This window comes from Theropithecus gelada, chromosome 9 (genome assembly GCF_003255815.1).
Source record: "Theropithecus gelada isolate Dixy chromosome 9, Tgel_1.0, whole genome shotgun sequence".
Lineage (NCBI taxonomy): Eukaryota > Metazoa > Chordata > Mammalia > Primates > Cercopithecidae > Theropithecus > Theropithecus gelada.
In genome coordinates, this window is record NC_037677.1 from 24251864 (window position 1) to 24276659 (window position 24796).

The 24796-nt window shown below is 36.7% G+C and overlaps 1 protein-coding gene across 1 annotated transcript in view; it reads right to left on the reverse strand.

Moving 5' to 3' along the window:
• Positions 1 to 24796, reverse strand: part of GPR158 (G protein-coupled receptor 158) — a 426327-nt gene that overhangs the window by 46962 nt on the left and 354569 nt on the right. Inside the window, exon 6 of the mRNA XM_025397555.1 lies at positions 14820 to 14929. Coding sequence (XP_025253340.1) covers positions 14820 to 14929 — 110 coding nt within the window. The remainder of the gene's footprint in view (positions 1 to 14819; positions 14930 to 24796) is intronic.

A 24796-nucleotide genomic window follows, 5' to 3' on the forward strand; every position in this document is an offset into this window, starting at 1 on the left:
TTAAAAGACAATCCAACTATGTTTTCTATAATAGTTACCTTAGATCTAATGAAATAAGTAGGTTATAAATTAAAAGGTAGCAAATGATATTCTATATAAATAATAACCAAAGTAGAACTATGGTAGCTATATTAATATCAGATTAGATATAAGATAAAATTTGTTGGAGACAAAAAATGACATATACTTATAAAAGGGTTAATCCCTCAAGATGAACAATTATGAACATATCTGTACTAAACATCAGATCCCCATAATATATGAAACAAATAGTAACATAATTGATGAGAGAAAAAGATAGTTCAATAATAATCTAAGTTGGAGACTTCAAGGTCCTGCTCTCAATAATGGATTGAATTATCTACACATACCAACAATAAGGAAACAAAGGACTTGAACAGCATGATAAGCCAACTAGACCTTACAGACAAATATGGGGTATTCATCTCAACAGCAGCAGAGTACACATTCTTGTCAAGTGCACATGGAACATTCCCCAGGACAGACCATATATTAGACTGCAAAACCAGTCTCAATACATTTCAGAAAATTAAATCATACAAAGTATCTTCTCTGACCACAGTGAACTGAATTAGAAATCAATAACAGAAGGAACACTAGAAAATTCGCAAATAAGTAAACATTGAACAAAATACTCTTAATGAATGGGTTACGGAAGAACCAAAGAGAAAATAGAAGATAAGCTGAGATAAATGAAAAAATAAAAACATATCCGAATTTAAGGATTGCAGCAAATGCAGTAACTTCAAATGCTTATATGAAGAAAGAAATACATTAAGTCAATAACTTTTACTTTAAGGAACTAAAAATTGAACAGCAAATTTAATCCAGAACAAGCTGAAGGGAGAAGATAATATTAGAGTGAAAATAATTGAAATATAGAGTAGAAATACAGCAGAGACAATAAAAAAAAAAATCTAAGTTGGTTCTTCCAGAAGATAAACAAAATTAACAAACCTTTAGTTAGACTGAGCAAGAAAAAAAGACTCATTAGAGTCGGGAATGAAAGTCGAGATATTTCTACTGACTTTATGTAAATAAAAAGAATTATAAGACAATACTATGAATGGTGAATTTTGTTATGTGAATTTTACCTCAATACAAAATATACAATGGTTCTCTTTCTTGCACACACGCAAAAAATTTCTTGTGCACCCTCCTGAACACTGCAGACCCAGGCTCTTGTAGCCCCAGGGTATCTGCAGCCATCTGGTGGTTGTTCTCCTCCCATATATGAGATTCAGCAGGCTTGAAACCTGGGCTGTGCACTAATTTGTTACCTGCAGTATGACTATTTTAAACTTATGTGCACCCTTCCTTATTCGTCAGAGTTCATTGTGCAATCTTAGATCTGTAAGAAAAGACTGAAGAAATGTGATAATACATCATGGTTGATTCCCTTAAATACAGGCCAACAATGCTGAATGAACTCAAATCAGGCCTAAATGTTAACTAAGCATAAACACCTGTTCCCTAAACCACTCCTTTGAAGCCTTTTCAGCTGTACTAATATTGCAAATAAAGGACATTTGATGGCCATTGGGTGCTTGTGCTCCAAAAATGTTTAGTTTTGAAAAGTTTGGTATAAAAGCTTACAGAGAAACAGTTTTAAATATGGATACTATTGCTTCCTCCCCCACTGCTTTCCCTACTCCCAGCTTAACTACAGAAAGATATTTCAAACAATAAGCAGATGGTCAATTATTCTGAAGATCAAGAAGAAACCAGATTATTGAGTTTGGGAATTACATGCTTGTTTATCTCCTTATATCCAGAGTAAATATCAATTCTAGGACCATGGTCTTCCAGGTACCTGTTAGAAGAAATTCTGTCCTTATATCTCAATTATCTAGCACTGATTAATCAGCAGAAGTAATTTTCATTCCAGGATTATTTTTTAAAAATGTAATGTTTTACTATTTAACATTTTGGTATTCGAGAACATGATTTCAGATAGACTATAAAAACAAAATTATTACAGATGGTTGCCTAATAGCATCATTACTTAAATGAACAATTTTACTACAGTCTCAATAGGGAAACATCGCTAATTGCATCACAAAATTGCACGGTTTTGTAGATAGAAAATATCTAAAATGACACCATCTTAATGTTAATATTTAAATCTTGATCTGCTCTTACTCTTAATTCAAGATTTAGTTTTTCTGGTCTAAAAAAGGCTTTTCTCTAAACAAAAGTTAAGCACATAACTATTTCCTAGAGATATCACAAGGGAAAGCTTTTTGAATCTGTTTTCTCTGTAATCAAGATTGTCCCGACTGAAATGCGGTAGAAATGACTAACAGCAAAAATGTTTCTCTTTCCAAGGAAAGTTTCCATCTATTTTTATAAGACCTAATTGCTCTACTTTTGCAGGCTTTTCGGCATACTATTTAGATAAAGAATGGTACCAGACTACAGGGAACCACAAGAAGATGACAAAATGCTTTGTAAATATGAACTTCCCATTTAACTGGTGTGATCACATTTACAAAAAGACAAAATATCTACTTAATTCTCAAAGCCTAGTTGCACATTAATATCTTTATGTACTTTAGGTGTTAGTCCAATATAAAAGAAGTGCTAAAAATAATATTTTAAAAAATCCTGCTTACCATTGCATTCACCTTAACCTTAACCCACAGTAAAATACACAAATAGGGGCTGCAACCACAAAAGTAATTCAGGAGGTACACTGCGTGAGTACATAACAACTGCTGAGTTTGACTGCTCATATTTATAGCTGGTTAGATAGTATTATTAATATTGAAGTAGAATAACTTTCAGTCGCTGTCACTGAAACTTTTGGAAACTAATTATAACGTGCTATTGTGATTACTCTTTGGTTGTTGTACAATTTAATTGTTTTCCCTTTGCACATCACTATATTAAAAACTCTTGACTTAAATTTCCTTGCAGGTCCCAAAGTGCCTCCCACACCACCTTGCCTATCATAGATCAGAAGAGTTACATATTGTGACAAAGGCTCATCTACTTTTTAGTGCAGATTGATTCCTCCATTAAAACTGTGATACACGGTCAAAGTATAAAACTATAACCAAATAGAAAGAAATTAATACCATCTAAACAGCACTAGTTATATATAAACACTGTTAGCTCTTGGGTGGATTTTATTCTCTAGTATTTTTTCTATACATACATAAAATATTTTATAACATTAGGATTATATCATTTATGTTATGCTTTTCTCATATAATATGGTTTTCTGAGCATTCTCTAACAGTCTATCTTTGTAAACAACATGATCTTTGACAGCATATACCATTTACTTAAATCATTTATTATAAGCCACACTCTAACGAATATTCTTGCAGGTAAATCTCTGTTCACATCTTTGATTTTTTCTCTTTAGATTTCAAAAAGTAAAATAACCTAGCTTTCAAGAAGCTCTTGATACACATTGCTGCATATTTCAGATGAGCTGTATCAATTTACACTCTGTCCAGCATACGAGAGTGTCTCACCCCACTGAATACTTACTATTATTGACAATTATAATTTTATTTTTTAAAGAAAGTATTCTTATTCAAATTTGTGAAAAATTGCACTAAATGTTTTCGCCCTGCTTACATTATTAGTTTCATTGAACACTTTTAAAAATGTGCTTTTTGGTCAATGGTTCTTCTTCTTTGGGTTGTCTGTTCACATCTTTAGCCATTTTTCCCCCTGTTGTTCTGTAACTGCACTTTCTCAGATGCTAGCCATTAAATCCACATGGAGCGGGCTGGTGTTAATTCACTGACCCGGGAAGCTGTGCCTGCCTGGCCATTGAACACCTGTCTGGATTTACATGTGTCGTAAGGGCCAAATGTGCACAAGGTCTTGAAGAATAATCCAAATCAAGAATATAAAATATTTTATTAATTAGTGCTCTTATTACATGTTGGAATGGCAATATTTGGAATATGTTGGGTTAAGTAAAATATATCATTAAATTTAATTTTCACCTGTTTCTTTTTAATATGGCTAGTGAAAATTTAAAATTATATATGTGACTCACATTTATGCCTTGAGCTATATTTCTATTGAACAGCACCAGTCTAAAAATATACTACAGCTATTTCCCAATTTATTGTTTGCCTTTTAATTTTATTTTTTTGCCAGGCAGGAGTTTAAAATATTTATGTAATCCAATCAACTGACATTTTATTATTTTTCCGTTTCCCAACCTGAAATAAATTAAATATCAATCTGTAATTCATCTTTTCACTCTTTTTTTGCATTTAGCTTTATGATTTATTGAAATTCTAGTAGATTAAGATGAGAATCAGAGGTAGCATTTTTCTAGAAATACAGCTAATTTGCTAATCCTAACTTGTTGAATTGGCCATTGCTGTTACCCCATTATCTGGGGACGCTCTCTTTACCATACAGTTAGATCTTCCGGAATAAAGGTCTGTTGGGGACTGTTTACCTTGTCCTTTTGATCTATCATTTTTGTCTTTTGAATATCATTTTTTGATAATACCTTGGAATATCTATAATCTCATCCTGTTATATTTCTGCAACTGTTTTTAGTGCTTCTTTATTCTTAAAGATGAACGTTGGAATTATTTTAATTTCTATCATTTGGCTTATCTATTCAACAAATACATATTTAGCACTAATTTTTCCCAGCAAAATTGGGTTATTACTGTGTTGTAAAAATTCTTTATATAATATAGATACTAGACCCTTATTGGATATATGATTTACAAATATTTTCTTCCACTTAGTGGGATCTCTCTGTCTCAACTCTCTTGATATTGTCCTTTGATGCACAAAATTTTCAATTTTGATGAAGTCCAATTTATCTATTTTTTCCCTTGTTACTTGTGCTTTTGGTATCTCTCCAAGGTTATGAATATTTATATCTATGATTCCTTCATACTAACAGCTTTATGGTATTAGCTCCTACATTTAGGTCTTTGATCCATTTGGAATTAATATTTGTAGTAGATGGTACAAGGCAGAGAGATCTAGTTTCATTCTTTTATCTAGGGATATCTGACTGTATCTTCTTGTGGATACCCAATTCTTCCAACATCATCACTGAAAAGACTACTGTTTCTTTATTGAATTGTCATGGCATCATTATCAAAAATCAATTGACTGGAAATGTATGGGTTTAGCTTTTGAGTTTTAATCCTATTCCATTGATCTGTACATCTCTTCTTAGAACAGTACAACATTCTCTTGATGACTGTGTTGAGTCCTCCAACTTTGTTCCTTTTCAAGACCGTTTTGGCTACTCTGGGCCTTTTACATTTTTATATGAATTTTAAGATCAGCTTGTCAATTTCTGCAAAAAAGGCAGCTGAGATTTTGATATGGATTAGATTAATTTGGGGAGTATTGCAATCTTAACAATACTAAATCTTCAAAGCTATTAACAGGGATGTCTTTCAGTTTATCCATGTCTAATTTCTTTCAGAAGCATTGTGTAGTTTTCAGTGAATCTGTTTTGCAGTTCTGTTGTTAAATTTATTCCTACAAATTTGATTATTTATACTATTGTAAATGGATATTTTCTTAATTTCAGTTTCAGTTTATTGCTAGTGTGCAGAAATAAAATGGATTTTTGTATATTGATCTTCTATGACATTGCTAACCTCATATATTAGTTATAATACTGTATTGGTGAATTTCTTAGGATTTTCTCCACAGAAGAACATGTCATCTGCCAACAGGATAACTTTATTTCTCTTTTCCATGTATATACCTGATATTTCTTTTTGTGGCCTAATTGCTCAGGTGAGAACTTCCAGGACAATGTTGACTACAAGTAGCAAGAGCTGCCATCTTTATCTTGTTCCTGATCTTAGAGAGGAAGCCTTAAGTCTTTCATCATTAAGCATGATGGCGGCTGTAGGATTGTTTTGTAAATGGCTTTTATCAAGTTGGGAAATCTCCCTTACATTCCTGGTTTGTTGAGTGTTTTCATCATGGGAGTGTGTATTTTTGTCAAATGCTATTTTCTCCATCTGTTGAGATGATTATGTGTTTTTTTTCTTTATTATGTTAATGTGCTCTAGTGCACTGATTGATTTTTGTATGTTGAATCACTTTGGCATTTCTGAGCTAAATCTCAATCAGGATGTATAATCCCTTTATTAGAGGTTGCTGAATTCTGTTTGCTAGTAGTTTTTGAGATTTGTGTGCCTATATTCATAAGAGCCATTGGTTTGTAGTTTTGTTTTCTTGTGATATATTTGTCTGGTTTCGTTATCATACTAATACTGGCCTCTTCTAAAGAGTTGGGAAGTGCTGCCTCATCTTCTGTTTTTCAAAATGATTTGTGATGAACTGGTGTTAAATCTTTAATATACTTCATCAGTGAGGCTATCTAGTCCTGGGCACTCTTGCTCGCTCACTCTGTGTGTGCGTATGTCTAAGTTTTTTGATTACTAATTAAATGTCTTTACTTGTTTGGGATCTGTTCAGATTTTCCATTTCTTCAAGAGTTATTTTCAGTGGTTTGTGTCTTTCTAGGAATACCTAGAATACTTGTGTTTCTAGTATCATATTTCTTGTAAGTAAAACTCAGGTCTTTTGGACTGGACACATACAAATGCTGGGTGAGAAACCTTTGAGTGACCAGAGGCCAGATGAACCAATGACACATTAGAAGAAACAGAGGTGATACTAATACAAGCTTATCAGTAATCATATTTAAAAGGAAATTGTCTAAATACAGCAATTAAAATGTAGAGATAGCAGATTAGATAAAGGTCCAACGATATGCTTCCTACAAGAAATGCACTTTAAAGACAAAAATAGGTCAAAAGTAAAATAGTGAAAAAAAATACCATGCTAACACCAAAAGGAAACTGGAGTGGCTATATTAGCACCACACAGAATAGATTTCAGAGCAGAGAATATGGCAAGGGATAATGAAGGTCATTTCATAATAATAAAAGGTTCGATTCATGAAAAAGACGTAACAATTCTAAATGTTTATGCATCTCAGAGTGAAACTTCAAAATACCTGAGGCAAAAACTGGAAGAACAGTGAAGAAAACAGACATATCAGAAATTTCCAACCCCTTTCTCAATAACTGATGGAACAAATAGCTAATGAGTAGGGATATCGAATATTTGAACAGCATTACCAAACAACTCCCAAACAGAAGAAAACACGTTCTTCTCAAGTGCCCATGGAACATTTTCCAAGATAGATCATATTCTGGGCTTCAAACAAGTCTCAATAAATTCAAGCAGACTTAAGTCACACAAGGTATGTGCTCTCACGACAATGGAATGAAATTGTAAATCAATAACAAAAGGTTCATGGAAAATCCCCCTAATATTTGGAAAATAAGAAATCACACTTCTAACTACCCTGTGGGTTAAAGAGAAATCAAGTTTGAAATTATTTTGCACTGAGTGGAAATAAAAACACAAATCAGTTGTTTTGGACTGAATATGTGCAAAAATGCTGGGTGAGGGGCAGCAGAGTAAGCAGAAGCCGGGTGGGCCTCTGGCACATGACAGAAATCATGGGTGTAGCCGTCCAAAACCAAGCCAAGACCCCGACTCTGGGCCCAGACAACAGCAGGCATGTGCGACGGCAGGCAGGTGCTCCCAGTGGACAGCTTCAGGAGCAGAGAATCTCACCTTGACCTTTAAAGAAACCTGCCCCTCCCCTTTGTGCTGCCTGAAGTAATCTCACTTTCCACTCATTCTCTTACCAACTTCACATAGAGAAATATTTCCACTTGAGACTATACAAGATTTGAACGTAGAATTGCTAACAAAGAATATTAGAATAATAAAGTGTTTATCAGATATAGTCTGCTAAGTACTAATTCTGAATTACCAGATGGGTTTTTATTTATAATTTTAAAGTTGGTTAGAACACACACTCACATGCGCGCACACACATATAACAAGTTGAAACCATAACAACTCGGGCAACAAAAAATCTTGTGTTTCAGATGTGGCACACAGCTCTTAAACTACATATTTTAACCAAGCCTCTTTTCAGAAATCTAGACATAAAATAGTAATGCTGTAATTAGAAATTAGAACATGTATATACATATTTTTTAAAAAGAGAAGCTCCAGATTGAAAAGCTTTGAACGTAGATGTTAAATAAAGTGTATTTCAAAGTCATGTGTCATACAACAAAGCAAGTAGGACATCTGCAGATGGACAAAATAAGTAAAGCTTTAAGTCTCCTTAGTTCTGAGTGAACTACATTCTTATTTTATTCATATCCAATAGTTAATGTGTTCTGAAAGGAAGGACAATTAAAGTGATTTGGCTTTTGTTTCTATTTTTATTCAAATGGTACTCACTGATGTTAAAGATTTACATGAATACAGACCTCTAGTTAATAAAACATGTCTTGTCAATATGCCTGTATTTCCCAAATCTCTTACTTCTATGAGTAGACTAAACATATTCATCTATAAACGGAGCTACTCACGGCAGAAATCCCTGATTGGTTTCTGACAGTTAAATGTATACGCCAATCCAGTTAACAGCATTAGGCCATTTAGCTGGGGGCTTCTGCATGCCGGACAGGACAGTAGGATCAGAAGTTACTGGAGGCGGCAGGGTGGGGAGGAATGAGCAGAGGGAACTATCTCATCTTCTAGCCAGTTGGAGATTTTACAATTAAAGAATGACTCTTTGGAGCTTAGAAAGTTTCGTTCTTGTTTTCGTGGTTTCTGGAGGAGCCATTCCTAATGATAAGCTGTGTGCAAGATTCCAAGGGAGCTCCAGGTAGCTCCAGACAGACTGCAAGTACGCCAAGCAAGAGAAGATAAATGCAGGAAGAAGTGAGAGGTCACTGCCTACTTATTCCTCAGGCTTCAAGGGCCTCCCGTCTGTGCTTCCAAGCATATGAATGATGAGAATGACAAATATGTAGGGTTTGCAAAACTAAGGCCTGTAACTACACACAGTTTCTGAGATTTAGCTAGAATAGAAATAGCCCACAAATGGGTCTGGGCACCAGCACGGGTGTTTATGGTAGATTCCACACTAATGCTTTCTCGATTAATAAAATTATGAAGAAAATTTCTATTAAGAGCCAAAGGACTTTTGATCTTTCCTGTTAAGTACCATTTAAAATGGTAAAAATGTCTTTAGGGAAACTAAATCTTCATCGCAAAAAGCCTAGGGTGGCACTTTAATAAACAGGAAAGGAGAAAGTCAAGTCAGGTCACTTACAAAACTTTTTTTTTCAACGTTTTTAAATGCTAGTATGACAGTTAGTTCCGAAAGATCATTTCAATCCTTAATGCTGTAAGCATTCATCTGGAGCATGTTAATTCTCTGTAAGATGTTTGGCTCTTCTACTGGTATATGCGAAGCGTGAGTGTATGAGGCAAGGCTTGGATATTTTCCAACTCACCTCTGCAGCTCTTGGACTTTCCTTGGCTTTCAAACTTGCTCAGCTTCCTGTCCAAATAGTACACTCACTGAATGGGAAAGATACCGTCCTCAGAAGCTTAAGAATGAGTCCCCTTTTTCTGGTGAATCCCGTGGTTCTTAAGAAATGTCGCTATGAGTAATTCTCCACTTGAAGATACTCTACATCCCCGAGTAGGCAGCCAGTAAAGACAGAAACCCCCATGAGTTCAGCAGAAAGGAGGGCCTGAAATCCATATCATTACCAGGATTCACATGGCAAGCTCTTTATATTTTCTAGTCAGAATGCAATGTTCACAGCTACGTGTTCAAAAGATGCTTTCTTGATGTATTATTTTGGCTGAGGTGGGAAACTGGCTAAAACCGTTTTGAAATTGCTTCATGTTAAAACCCTTGGGATCATGACTTAGGATCTTAAACACCATCCACCTGTGTGCTGGGTGTGGTCAATGGAAGAAAACTTTTATTAGAGGAATCTTCTGGATGTCAGAGGCATTTATATTTTGGCCTTCATAAATGAGGGCTAAGCAACACTGTTCTGTGGTCTGTTGAGGCAGATGAGTCTACACCCAATCAAGTCCAAAAACTGCACTTCAGGCATTTGCCTAAAACACCATCTTAAACTCTCTGTTGTCACCTAGTGGTTGTCACAAGCTAAGCTGCTTTTATATATCCTTATAAGAATACATAAAATAAAGAAATGTAAATATCTTCCAGTCACTTTTCAAACTTTACTAGAAAACAAACTAAAACATTTAAAATAGAAAACCTTCCCCAAAACTGTAAATATTTGGTGCTAATGAGGACAGTGAAGAAAAGAGTTAAGGGCTGTATCCAGAGCAAGGAGTACTGAATAATGCATGAAATGATAAATCCCAGGTCAGAGCCAGAAGATAGCTTTTCACAGCTTGCTTAAAAATTCACTTGAAACATAGTACCAAAAAAAAAGTCTTTTTTTCTTGATTAGCCTTAGAAGAAGGAAAAGCCAAAGAGTCTTCAGAAACCATATTATAGGAAATAGGAAAATGTTCTTTTAGCATTAAGTTTTTCAATCTTTTTTCACCCCCTTTTCATTTCAAACACTTGCTCACTCTGCCTCCTGAAAATATACCTGGCTTTTCTGAGCGTAGAGATACTGCCTTCTCAAGTTTCTGTAAAAGAAAATTGCTTAGCAGGGGTTCTGTGAACCCACATATCGTGGGAATGCTAGATGTTCTTTTAGATCTGCCCCCCATCACCATATACTAAGTCAAACACATCCAAGGTTCCTGAAGGAAGTTCCTTCTTGTAAATAAACCTTCATCGTTTGTGCCTACTTCAGCTCTTTTTCCTTTATGATCCACGTTGACTTAACTAAAAGCTGTACTCTTTCCTTTCTCTTTCCTTCCTTCCTTTCCCTTCCCTTTCTCTTTCTCTCCCTCTCTTTCCTTTTTCTCTTTCCTTCTTCCCTTCCTTCCTCTCTCCCTCTTCCCCTTCCTTCCTTCCTTTCCTTCCTTTTTTTTTTTTCTTTTTCTTTCCTCTCTCTCAAATAGTTTCAGCTTCGAATAAATTACATTGCATGAATGGCTTGCCAGTGAGGTGGGGCTATGTGAGTGGTCTGCCTTGGGTGTAGGCAACAAGAGGACATTCTTCCAAATGTCTGTGAGAATTTAAGGCAATAATAAAGACAACTAAAAGCTGGTCTTTTTATAATCACCATATACTGGTGATTCTAAACAATGTCAGTGATAAAAAAACAAAATACACCATTCTAAAGGGACAGGCCTCTTCACCCCAAACCCCAACTTGGTGCAACTGTGTTTCTTTGTTAATAAACAAGGGACCCTTTTATAATTTTCCTTTGGATTATTATAGTAGTCTTTGGCCATATGACTCTCAAATGATGTGGGGAGAGATCACCGTAGAAAAAAGTGGGAGATTTGGTAAAAGTGAACAAAACCATTATGTTCTCATCTCAGACTAACAGTATTTATTAAATGAAAATAGTATTTATTTTCATTTCTGGTGACAGAGTGTGACCCTGTTCCTCTTTCATGTTTCAAGTCTTCAGTGCTACAGGAATTCTATAAATACTACAATCAATTAATGAGAGACCCAGGTTATAAGAGGAAGAAGTATCTAATAATTCCACTAAGCCAGAAGGGAAATGGCTGAAATAAAACCAAAACTCAGATCTTTATTGTCTATCCTATCCTCAAGGGACTATAACAGTCATTTCACAAATCAGTACTCATAATTTCCTGAGAATTTTCTGCCTTTGGAGGTATGGTTTACTTTTAATTTTTTAAAACCTTGAAATGAAAAGTGGAATTCCTATAAAAATGAAGCTATGGTATTCAAAAGGCATTATCCCTTAGCTTGGGCTACTTTGATCCCTCAAGCTACCCTGGGTCAGCTCCTTCCAAAGCCAGATTCTTTAGCTTTCCCGTCAATAGGTGACATTCCCCCTATCCTTCCAATGAATCCCCTTTTTGCTTAATTTAGCCATAATCCAGTTCTGTTCAGCCAAATCCATTTGGTTCTGTGCAGCCATAACCCATTTTGTTTGCAACCAAAAAACCCTACTTGACATATTTGCCTACATTCAAATTATACTTAGTTCCTATAACTTTACCATCTTAAAGTTACTAAACGTTAAACCATCTTACAGATGAGAAAACTAATTCTCAGATGTTAATTTATTTTTTGTTGTATAAATAAGTAATGGCAGAATTGAAGTTCCAATTTGGATTTGTCAGGATTTATGTCTTTCCTCTCTATCACGTCACCACAAAAGTTAGACATCTGTCCTTCAGGGCCACATGTTTCTTGACTCTAGAAGACCACCTAGAGTCAAAACCACCCTTTGCAGCTTCATTCACTAGAACCATCCACCCATTCATTCATTAATTCAACAAATATCTCAATACATAATATGAGAAAAATACAGCACTAAATCTGGGGAGCGTAAAGCTGCTTCAGCTCGTCCTTCCTTCAGGTTGTTCACATTTCTATGGGATGCTGATTGTTCAGTTTATAGATGTACACAATGTTGGGATCAGTTAAATTTAAGCAATATAGAATAATATAATAGTAAAGCCATCTGGTTCACAGAGGATAAGAATGATTCAGCTCATTACATTAGCAATAGTTTCAATTTAAGCCTTTGGTGGAGAAACTCTCTTCACTGCAATGACTTCTAGAGATACAAAGTCAGAGGGAAAACAGTTTTAATTTTGAATAGTTTTAATTTCGTTTTTTAAAATAAAAGAGATAATGTTATAACACAGTTTCCCAAATTCCAATCATTTGCATACTAGTGTCAAGATTTCTGCTGTATTTGTGTATCAGCTATTAATTTCTTTAGTTAAATTTATATTTATTGTTTTAAAATATTTAAAGGAAGCTTTATATCACTACCTTATCACTATCTAGTGATAGTCAAACTTTAAATAAATAGAAAATAACTATAAAAATAAATGCAATGAACAAAAGATAATCTTAGGGAGACAGCATTGCAGGGAAAAGCTCTGAAACTGAAGCCTGATCTGCTCCTCATTGCAAAGGAACATTGGCAACTATTCGGCAAGTGTTAAAGTCCTAGTAGTTTCCAACTAATCTTTCTTCTGAAAATAATCAGAAGGATTGAAGGAGAACCTGCATGGAAGTAATTTTCTCATTAAATGATTCAGTGCCACTGAACACTGGGTTCACATCCCCCTAAACATCCTCTCGCAGACCACCGTGTTATGTGTTCCAGACACTTGGAGACATGCTGAGGTAGAGAGCACAGTAAGTCAGGGGAATATGAATGGGTTATGTGTGGAGAGAATGACGGGAAGCAGCTTTCAGGGCTGCATCTGACATTTTTCATTCATTCATCTACTCATATGTATTAAACATGTCCCATGGGTCAGTTATTTGTGCTGAGTGCTGGGGATTCAATAATGGTATCATTTTCACTACAAGGAGAAAGTAAAAGAAAGTGAAGGCAATTAAATAAGAAAACTATAAGGTACCATAAGTATTATAATAGAGGACCCACTAGATACTAAATGCTAGAGTAACAGGGACAGAGTTCATCTTCAAGTCTCAATAGGGCATCTATTCTTTCAGGGTTTCTAGAAGGCTTAGTGTCCACATGGGCTGTCATTGATTTCTCATTTCCTTTGGTGAGCACCAGTTGGAAAACAGCTATCACATAAGCAATGGAAACCTAGAAGGTAGTTGAAGAAAGAAGGATGCCGGAGGGAAGTGTGCTGTGATGTGGATAGAATACAGTGAGAGTCAGGGAGAACATTAGAGACTGGTCTAATCTCTCCTTTTGTAGGAAACAGAAGCCTATGATTTATTAGAGTTAGAGGCTAAATTGGGATTTAAATAGGATCTTCTGAAACCTAATCTAATATCCTTTATACTTTACCACATATGTAAGAAGGGAATCTTGAGAGTCAAACACATTGACTTTTTTTTTTTTTTTCCAAAAAGGTAAAAGGGTAATCTAGAGCATTCTCAATAATTAAGTACCAAAAGAGAAAAAAAATGAAAATACAATTTCTTATGTGGTAGACAGTGTAATTAAACCACAGTATGACCCATATTAGGAGATTTTTATTCAGAAACATGTATGGCCAGACTAGCATGAACACATGAATGGCTTACTATGGTTATCGAAACAGCTTTAAAGCTGATCAGTACAAAGGGTTTTCTTTACAGGGATACAGTTTTACCCTGCAGGGAAAGTTTATTGTTTATCTCCTATGCTCTTTGGCACCACTTCATTGAGACTTTCTTTAAACTTGGAGAAAGGAGGCAAGGGAAAGCCCTGGAATAATTTCCAGCCATTCCCAGCCTTTGTAGATAGGTAGTTTATTTTATTGCTTTTCCCCTCACCCAATATTTAGGTGGTTTTAGAACTAAGTATTAGGGAACTTATGGCATTCTCCATTTTCCGAGGTTGATAATCACTGAAGCACACTGGTTAAGGAGAAAAGCCAAAAGCACTATTTTCTGAACTTCACCCATCGAATATCAGCAGGATTACCTTGGGGCATGGAACTTGGGAATGGAGGACAGTAGTTTTTGTCAAATAAGTGTGTTTCTCTATGGGACTCTGGTCACTCTGGTTGTGTATCATTATTTCAGCAGTATTACCTTTGTATTCCTTCCTGTTCTGAACTATACTGTTTCATATTTTAAACTTATTAGGAACTAACCCTTTCCATAACCAATGACACATTTTATTGAAGCATCTTGTTCAAGTAATTCAGTTGTATCAAATATTTCCCTGAAGAATCCAAAGATGTCACCTTGAAAGTGAAAAATATACAGTATCTTGAAACTGAGTCATTTAAGTGGTCGGCGCAGCTAACAATTATGTGCTAAGCTAATCACTTTGATCCTTCCATGAGAACGACGATGAATAAAATATATATACCTGTGAAGTTTGAGAGTGACAGTTCCGTAAACAGTAGCAAAACCGAGAAGACGGACCCATCTTAGCAGAATACAGCGAAATGTGCTTGGCTCAAAGTACAAAATAACAACCTGTGGGATGAAAACAGAAAGAGACCTTCAGGATCAACTGATGACCCACAGACCCAAGTCAATATCTCATAACCTGATGTTTCATACATATGAATTTTGATATAAGCATATACCCATCAGAATAATTATTTAAAATACTATTTTGACCATTTATTGTCCGGACCAAAGAAATACAGAGTCTCCCTACTGCTTATTAAATAAAATCTAAATTCTTACTTCTAGAAGTTTCCATCAACTGTCTCTAAGTCTTCGGTGTATGTCCAAACTTACCTCCCTTTATTGTCCAAAATGAGCAAGCAAGGATAGTCCCGTTGCCATTCTCCCCCAGAGCCCCTTGTTCCCACCTCCACACTTCTGGCAATCCCTTTCCCCCGTCTGAAACAGCCCTGAGACTGCTGTGTTGTACTGCATCTTGCAAACAATCTACCACTTCATATTTACTACTTGGCTCAATTACCTCACTAATTCCATACTTTCTCACTCCAGAGTTTTCGTTCAACAAATATTAATTAAGCATTTACCATGAGCCAGGCACTGTGCTGGGTGCTGCCGATACAAGATACAAAGGCCAGGAAGAGGGCGAAAAGAGACATGGAAATAGGAAATTGCATTCAAGTACCGTAAGTACTGTGATAAATATTTCTGCAATTTCAGTGGGACCACAAAGAAATGAGCGGCCAATTCCAGCGAAGAGTGAACAGATACGTGCAAGACACTCTACTACTTTTCATATGCTACTGGGCAGTTTTGAGTGAGTCCTTGTAGAATAAGAATTGGTTTGACCCTGCCTAAGAAACCTTGCAGTGTTAAAGGATTAATACTATTGAAGAGCACAGACTCAATCTTCGCTGAAGCAGCTGTTGAACTGTTTCTGCTGAAAGCGAGGTCATAACAGAAAATATGCCCACTGCCAAAACCCTGAGTATGACTTTTGTTTTTTCCTGCCAGAGATGTGCATGTTGCTGGGGGCCACGGGGTAGGTACTGACATTTTCTTGCTGATATTTTACAAATATAGCCCCTCTCTCTAGCAGTGCCAAGAATGAATTACCTAAACTCTCCTGGCATTTCTCAAGTATTTCTATTACACAAAGATAAAACATTCTCAAGGAATGGAGAAAATATGGACAAAAGTGTTAAGGAGAAATTAAAGAAAGGTATAAAAATAGGTGTAAACAGGAGATAATGTGGTTTTGCATGCTCCTGAAGTCAGGCAAAAATATTCAACTTTATTATTTCACATACCAGAATTTGTCCTTAGTTTTCCAATTTGCTAGGTCTATGTGAAGATACAAATATTTTCCTTCAGGATTTAATCTACCAGAAAAAGGTCTAGATTCAGAAAAAAAAAAAAAAGAAATAAAAACCTGTTCTTTTACTATTTTCACAGAACAAGTTAAAATTCTATAAATTTGCATTCCAAGTTTGAGTTCATGTATTTTAGACATATTTCCTTTGCATAGTAGTTCGATAGGAATAATAAGTTCTGCAAAGCAAGCTTTACTGTTTACTAAGGACTTGAAGCTAAAAGGAGGAGGAAAAACTTAGGGGAGAAAGACAAGTTGGAGAATCCTTGACAGAAGATTAAAGCATGTGGGGAACATATCTGCTCCTTCTCATGGTAGAGAGAATGATAGATCAGAGACTACACACACGGGTCTGAAGTCTGGAATATGTAAAATCTCAAATATTTCTGCTAGAAATGGCCATAGAAATTCTTCTGGAACAGTGGATTCTTGGGGGCTGCGAAATCCTATCAGTAAAGCTTTTCATTATCCACCAAGCTTTCTTTAGGTAATGAATGAGCAAAGGTGAACAACTGTAATATAGAAGTCTACATAATTTTTACTTAAAAATACTTACTTTTGAGCTGTTTGGGAACTACTGATGTACCTTCAAACTTTTTATTTCACAGATAAAGAAGTTTTTAGGACTTGTTAGTATAAGTGAAAGATCGGGTTGGCCAGAAATACATGAAATAACAATATTTTTTAGCATCCATGGTGGAGGTATAAGTTTAAAAATAATAAACAATGAAATTCTAGCAAACTAACATGTGTTATTAAAAATAGTTCAGCAAATAGTGGACTGTAACTGTTAGTGTGCATGTGCCACAGGCAATGCTGGTGGTGTGAGAGAGAACAAGCTTTGAAGCCAGGCTCCCCGGGTTCCAATTCTGGCTCTACTCTTTCTTAGTTGTGGGTTTCCACAATTTATTTAACATTGCGTTGCTATACTTCAGTTGTCCCATTTGTAAAATTTGTAAAATGGGCATGGCAACAAAAATACTTCATCTTGGAAATATATCAAAGCTTAAGTGTGATAGTGTATGGTAAGCAGTCACAGTGCCCAGTACAGTGAGTATTCAATAAGTATTGGCTAATATTATTAGGATAGTTGATTTATTTATGCTTTGTTCTGAAAGTTATTCTCATTGCAGCACAACTATATCTTATCTCAACAAATTCGTTTCTGATCACCCCAGCCACCCCTTCTTTTGAATTCCTACCATGACTTTTATAGACTTTATGCTTCTTCTACTGCATCTTATATTGTAGTTATCTGTATGGTTGCCTCTCTGAATTATTGTAAAATTGAAGAAGGGCCTGTTCCTCAGTGTATTCTGTGTTCTTTACAAACCAAAAGTTTATGCATATTAAATATTTGCTCAATGATGTAGTAAAGGGAAAATGTTACCTTCAAAATAAACTATTTGAAAACTGATTAGGGCTTCCTAATCATTGGTATCCTAATTCACATATTCAATATTTATTTACTCTGCGTGAGGCAGTAAGGGATCTGGAAGTCATAAAACATGTCAGATGTGGATTAGGTCCTTCAAAAAAATTATAATTTCATGGAGTGAATATTACATGTAAGTGATAAATATGATTTCTAAATATTTAGGCAACACTATATGCTAGACACTAAATTAAGCATTTTTGCATACATTTACTCATTTAATCCTCACAATACCTTAGAAAGACGAGACTTTGATTTTACTGGAGGGAAATAGGGCAAAGATAATTTAAGTGATGTGCTCAGGGTTACACAGGTAGGGACTGTCAGAGCCAGGATCTGAATCCAGGTAGTTTGGTTCCAGAGTTCGTGCTCTTAAGAACCGTAAGAACAATGATGTCACCCTGCCTCTGAACTGGCTCTACTGTGTGAGGGAGGTGATGAACGCCATCACCCTGCGAATTGCATTATAATGAGAATTTCAGAGGAAAGGGAAATTACTGGCAGTGGAAACAAGTGAAATTATCCTGGAAGGGCTGACAAGTGAGCAAGAACGTAAGGAGGAACAGGTTTCAGTGTTCATTCAGGCAGAGAGGAAAGAGGGGGAGGGAGCCCAGGACAAAAGGATATTGTGGGAAAGTTCCGGAGTGTGTGGAGTGTATAGTTACAACCAGGAAGACAAGAGGAATCATGTAAAGAAAGCTTTAAAACAGAGATGGAGCCAGATCATTGTAAGCTTTGAATAACAGGGTGGAAAATGCAGATTGTATTCCAGGAGCAGTATACATGGCATTAAAGCTCTCTGAGTTGAGGTCAGCAGTGTGTGCACCAGGGAGCCAATCTGGCTACAGCATGGAACAGCATAGGTTGGGCTATGGAAAGGGGAGAGACTGAAGGTGAGAGGACCAGCTGGAAGAAAGAAAGAAAAACCAAGTTTATCTTCCCCACCGAGCGTTTTCCTATTTCTTATTCCAGTGTCCGTCATTTCAATTCCCAAATGGCAACTGATGGGATGTTTCTCATCACCTCACTGCCCTGCTTAAACCTTTCAGTGGCTCTCAATACTCTTAGGAAATAGTCAAAATTATTTAAGATGGTTAGCAAGAGCCTTCACACTTGGAGCTAGCTGATCTCTACTACATCATTACTTCCACTCACCTGATCCCTGCGGTCCTTGCATTTGCTGTCTCTTCTGGCTGGATGTTCCTTACACAACCCCCATCTCACTTGCACCTGGCTTTCTTCTGTTCACCCCTTCAAGCCTCAGCCCAAATGTCCCTTCCTCTAGGAAGAACATGCCTCCCCTGTGGCTTAGCACACTGTCCCTATTTGTTAATCGTGTCTTCCTTCAGGTAGGTTGCAGGCTCTGTGACGACCACGGGTTTTCTCATTCACTTCTGTGACACTGGCACTAGCAGCGTCCTGGCACACAGGAAGTGCTCAGTAAATATTTCTTGGATGAAAGGAAAAATAAAGCTTTGGGGCAAAGGCAAAGAAGGATGTAACTAATATGGTGAGAGGGAGAATTCATTCATTCATAGGGACACAGGAAAGAAGATGCCAAATCAAGAAAAGTGGGCAACCTGTTACTTGTTGAGGCAAAAGGGAATAAAGTGTCAAACGTAATGTAAGATTTTAAGCTTGAGTGACCTGGAGGATGCTTGTACTTGAAATGAAACAGCAAAAAGAAAAGGATGCATAAGTCTGCAGAAGACATTTCGAAGTCTGATTGATTGCCTTGATTCTTTGGATACTGAACAGAGCTAATGGGGATGAACAACAGAACCACAAAGGAGTAGACTATTAGGTTTCTCAAATATGCACAAAATAAAAGAATGCTTTACAATAGTATAATTTTTTTGCAAGTATAGACACACCACTAGAGACTCATAAATCTCCACAGTATCTGCTCAGTAGACACAATGCCTAGTGCTTTTAAAAGAGAGATGCTAACAAGAGAAAGTGGCCATTCCCTGCCTCATCCTGCAGGTCTCAGCTCAGGGCGGGCATCCATGACTCTCTCCAGCATCCCTCAGACTGAGTTAGGTTTCCATCTTATTTGCATGTTATTTACTCTCATTGAATGCTGAGCTTTCCATTGTTGCATTCATCAGCTCTACTTGGAAATAATTCTTTCTGTAATTCATTTGTTTAATGTATCTTCCTAGTTTATAAGTTGTATGAGGGCAATGATTGTAACTAATTCTTGATTGCACATACATTCCCTAAGATAGTAACCTGACAATAAGAGATAATCAGTACATGATGGGGAAGGAATGAGATTAAAAAAGGAAGGAAGGATGGGAAGAAGAGAGGAAGTAAGCAAGGAAGGAGAATAATATCTTCATTTTTGGAAATACTGAGTAAAAAATGCCTATGGGACATCGAATTTGGGTCTAGGTTTGTAACAGTTAATATAATCTGTAACAAGCCAAAAACCAAAACCAAAAATGAGATTAGAAAGTTTAATATTTTCAAATCCCCCAAATTTAACCTTTTACCATTAAAAATATTATCTATAAACAAGCAAATCAAAAGGTGAGCAAAGGATATGAACAGACATTTCTCCAAAGAAGACATTTATGTGGCCAAAAACCATATGAAACAAAGCTCATTATCACTGGTCATTAGAGAAATGCAAATCAAAACCACAATGAGATACAATCTCATGCCAGTTAGGATGGTGATCATTAAAAAGTCAGAAAACAACAGGTCCTGGAGAAGATATGGAGAAAGAGGGATGCCTTTACACTGTTGGGAGTGTAAATTAGTTCAACCATTGTGGAAGACAATGTGGAGATTCCTCAAGGATCTAGAACCAGAAATAACATTTGGCCCAGCAATCCCATTACTGGGTATATACTCAAAGGATTATAAATCATTCTACATAAAGACATATGCACACGTGTTTACTGCAGCACTGTTCACATCAGCAGAGACTTGGAACCAACCCAAATGCCCATCAATGATCGAAGGGATAAAGAAAATGTGGCACATATACACCATGGAATACTATGCAGCCATAAAAAAAAAAGGATGAGTTCATGTCCTTTGCAGGGAGATGGATGAAGCTGGAAACCATCATTTTTGGCAAACTAACACAGGAACAGAAAACCAAGCACCGCATGTTCTCACTTATAAGTGAGAGTTGAACAATGAGAACACATGGAAACAGGGAGGGGAATATCACACACCAGGGCCTGTCAGGGGTGGGGGGCTAGGGAAGGGATAGCATTAGGAGAAATACCTAATGTAGATGATGAGTTGACGGGTGCAGCAAACCACCATGGCACGTGTATACCTATATAACAAACCCACACGTTCTGCACATGTATCCCATAACTTAAAGTATAACAAAAATTATGTATAAACAATAAACATATATTTTAACAAATTATAAAACATTCCTTTTGAAATCTCAATGACAAATTTCCTAACAGACTGTAACAGTGAAGAAATTGAGAAAAGCCACTAAGCTGAAGAATTTATGAATTACGATAATACTGATATTACACTGATAGCTATCATTTTTATGTACCAACAACAATAATAGCTACCCATGCCTCCCAACACATACTCACTGATTACTATGCTAGACATATTACCCATATTTAGGGTCCAAAATATACTTCATTATCTCTATTTTAAAGAAGAACAGACTGAATTGTAATGGGATTAATTAATTTGCCCATGGTTATCAAAATAGTTTTTAAACAAGAACCCATTAAAAGTTCCTTTACTGGAAGAACTGCCTAAGGCATAATTCCAAAGTATGTATCACACACACAAAAATAATAAAACACTATGCTGATTCTCTTTCCGATACTGGGGTCAATGATAGTTATAAAGATGCTGCATTTAATTTGTGGGCTGCAGGAGTAAAGCGTACCACTCTATTAAGTAACCTAGGGACTGAAGAGCATGCCTAATTGCTGGATGAATGATCACAGCATATAAATTATAGGTGTTGTAAAGCGAGACGTCCTAGGATAAAGAGGATGGGCTGAGTGGAAAAGACATCCAGGATCAGCAGCAGCAGATGTCACACCCAAACCACCAACTTCCTTTTACCTTTAAGAATGCCTCTTGGGAACTCACTATAATTTGCCTAGAGGTTTGCTTCTCCCACAGTCTTTGAGAGCAAGGTTTCAGTGTGATGACCTAAGGTAGATGTACATCGGTGTGTGTTTGAAGGTCTTGGTTCATAACCATGGGAAGTTTTTTCGAATGCTCTCAAAATTCATATACAATGGAATACTCCTGAGCCATAAAAAATAGAATCATATCTTTTATAGCAACTTGGATGGCGCTGCGGCCATTATCTTAAGTGAAACAACTCAGAAGCAGAAAGAAAATTACTGCATGTTCTCGCTAATAAGTAGAAGCTAAATAATCTGTTCCCAGGGACATAGAGTATGGAATGATAGACAAAGGGGACTTGGAAAAGTGGAGAAGTGAAAGGGGGTGGCTGATGTGAAATTGCTCAGTGCATATAAAAAACGTTAAGTGACGGATACACTAAAAGCCCAGTCATCATTACACAATATAGCCATTTAACAAAATTGCACTTGTACCCCTTAAATTTACATTAAAAAATTCAATAAAATGATCTTAGAGGTAGGATACTCAAGGCATTGAGTTTTTAAAAAGTATTGCTGGCTGGGGCTGGGTGTGATGGCTCGCTCACGCCTGTAATCCCAGCACTTTGGGAGGCCGAGGCAGGTGGATCACAAGGTCAAGACTATCGTGGGCTAACACAATGAAACAAACCCCGTCTCTAATAAAAATACAAAAAAAAATTAGCCAGCTGTGGTGGTGGGTGCCTGTAGTCCCAGCTACTCGGGACGCTGAGGCAGGAGAATGGCGTGAACCCGGGAGGCGGGGCTTGCAGTGAGTCGAGATAGCACCACTGCACTCCAGCCTGGGCGACAGAGTCAGACTCCGTCTCCAAAAAAAATAATAGAAAGTATTGCTGGCTGGGCGCAGGGGCTCATGCCTGTAATCCCAGCACTTTGGGAGACTGAAGTGGGTGGATCACTTGAGGTCAGAAGTTTGAGACTAGCCTGGCCAATGTGATGAAACCCTATCTCTACTAAAAATACAAAAATTAGTTGGGCAGGTTGGTGAGCACTTGTAATCCCAGCTACTCGGGGGGGCTGAGGCATGAGAATTTCTTGAACCTGGGAGGCGGAGGTTGCAGTGAGCCAAGATTGCGCCACTGCACTCCAGCCTCGGTGACAGGGTGAGACTCCATCTCAAAAAAAAAAAAAATAAAAAATAAATAAATAAATAAAATTTAAAAATAAAAAGTATTGCTGTGGTAGAAACAGCCCTTCAGGCTTTCCTCTCAAGTACAAAGAAATCTTTGAAATTATTCTCCCATTTCAAAGATTTCAATTTCAATAACAAATTATTCTCCCATTTCATTGAATGTGATTTTGTTAGCATGTTTTGAAGTCTGCTTTATTGCCTGGACTCTTTGGCTATTGAACACAGCTAAGAGGGGAGAAATAGAGAACTATAAAGGAGACTATTAGACTTCTCAAATATGCTCAACATAGAAGTAGAACTTTTTTTTTTTTTTTTTTTTTTTTTTGAGATGGAATTTCATTCTTGTTGCCCAGGCTGGAGTGCAGTGGTGCGATCTCAGCTCACTGTAACTTCCACCTCCAGGGTTCAAGTGATTCTCCTGCCTCAGCCTCCCAAGTAGCCGGGATTATAGGCGCCCGCCACCACGCCCAGCTAATTTTTTTTTTTTGTATTTTTAGTAGAGACACGGTTTCACCATGTTGGCCACGCTGATCTTGAACTCTTGACCTCAGGTGATCCACCTGCCTCTACCTCCCAAAGTGTTGGGATTACAGGCGTGAGCCACCGTGCCTGGCCCACAGAAGAATTTTTTTTAACAGAATAACTTATTTGCAAGTATAGACACGTTGCTAGAGACAGAAAATTAATCTCCACAATTTCTGCTCAGTAGACACAATGCCCAGTGCTTTTAAAAGAGGGATGCTGACAAGGTACAGTGATGAGAAGTCAGCATGGTCCAATGCTGTTCCAAAGCTCTGAGAGTCAAAGGTGTGAAGCTCTTGGTTTAGGCCTAATCTCTTTAGAATCTCAGCAATAGTGTTCAACACAGCAGTTCCCCTTTCCTAATTGACTCTCCAAGTGTTATTTGCTTCAGTTCAGTGAAACTGGTTGTGAATTGAACCACTTTTACAGGTAAGTGAGGTGTTATGTGCTTTGGGGTTTCTGTTAGTAAGAGAGTGTGAGAACAGTTTTACTTAAAAAAGAAACAGAAGAAAAAGAAAAGATTACTGTGTACTAGGAGGCATGGTAACAGACTCAAGTGGCAAGATTTTTGTTGATGAAGTTGTCCTTTGATAAGGATTTGAAGAACATCTGAGGCTTTAAGGACTCTCTATTATAAATTATAAATTATATTATAAATTTATAATTTCCCAGTGCTTCCTACAAGGAAAAGGCTAACTAGTCAAATATTTTCCAGAGCTGCTCATCCCCAGGTTTGCTATTCTGCCAACAATCCTAACAACATGTGAAGAATTAAGCCGATAACTTTCCTTGATGGAGGACACACCACAAAGGTCATACTTGGAAATACCTAGTACTAAACCTTGTGTGTAACCTCTTCAGGTTTGCTCTGTTTGAAGTAGGCGGCTGGAAATGAGTCATCAGCCAGAGCCATATGCATTGAAGCACTTTTATTCAGGATCATCTTTTATGGACCTTTATGCAATGTCCTGTGGCGTGTTCTAAAACTCTTATATTTTTCTATATTTGGCAAGAGATATGCTTCCAAACGTGGGACTTCTTTAGGATAAAAATGCATGTCCTTCAAATCTTACCGTTCATTTTTGATTCCATAGTAATTGTGGATTCAAAATAACAAAATTACCTAATGCAGTTTTACATTTATACAATCACCACATACATGAGAATGGCTATAATTGTGATTACGTGTCTTTATACAACCATGACCTAGAACTTAGTATTTGGCTCCTATCACCTCAAAACAAAAAGTGGATAGCTTCCATAGTAATATAGAAGTAACATTTAAAAAATTATAAAATATACAAGATGTGGGGGTTAATGTGGCAGCAGATGATAT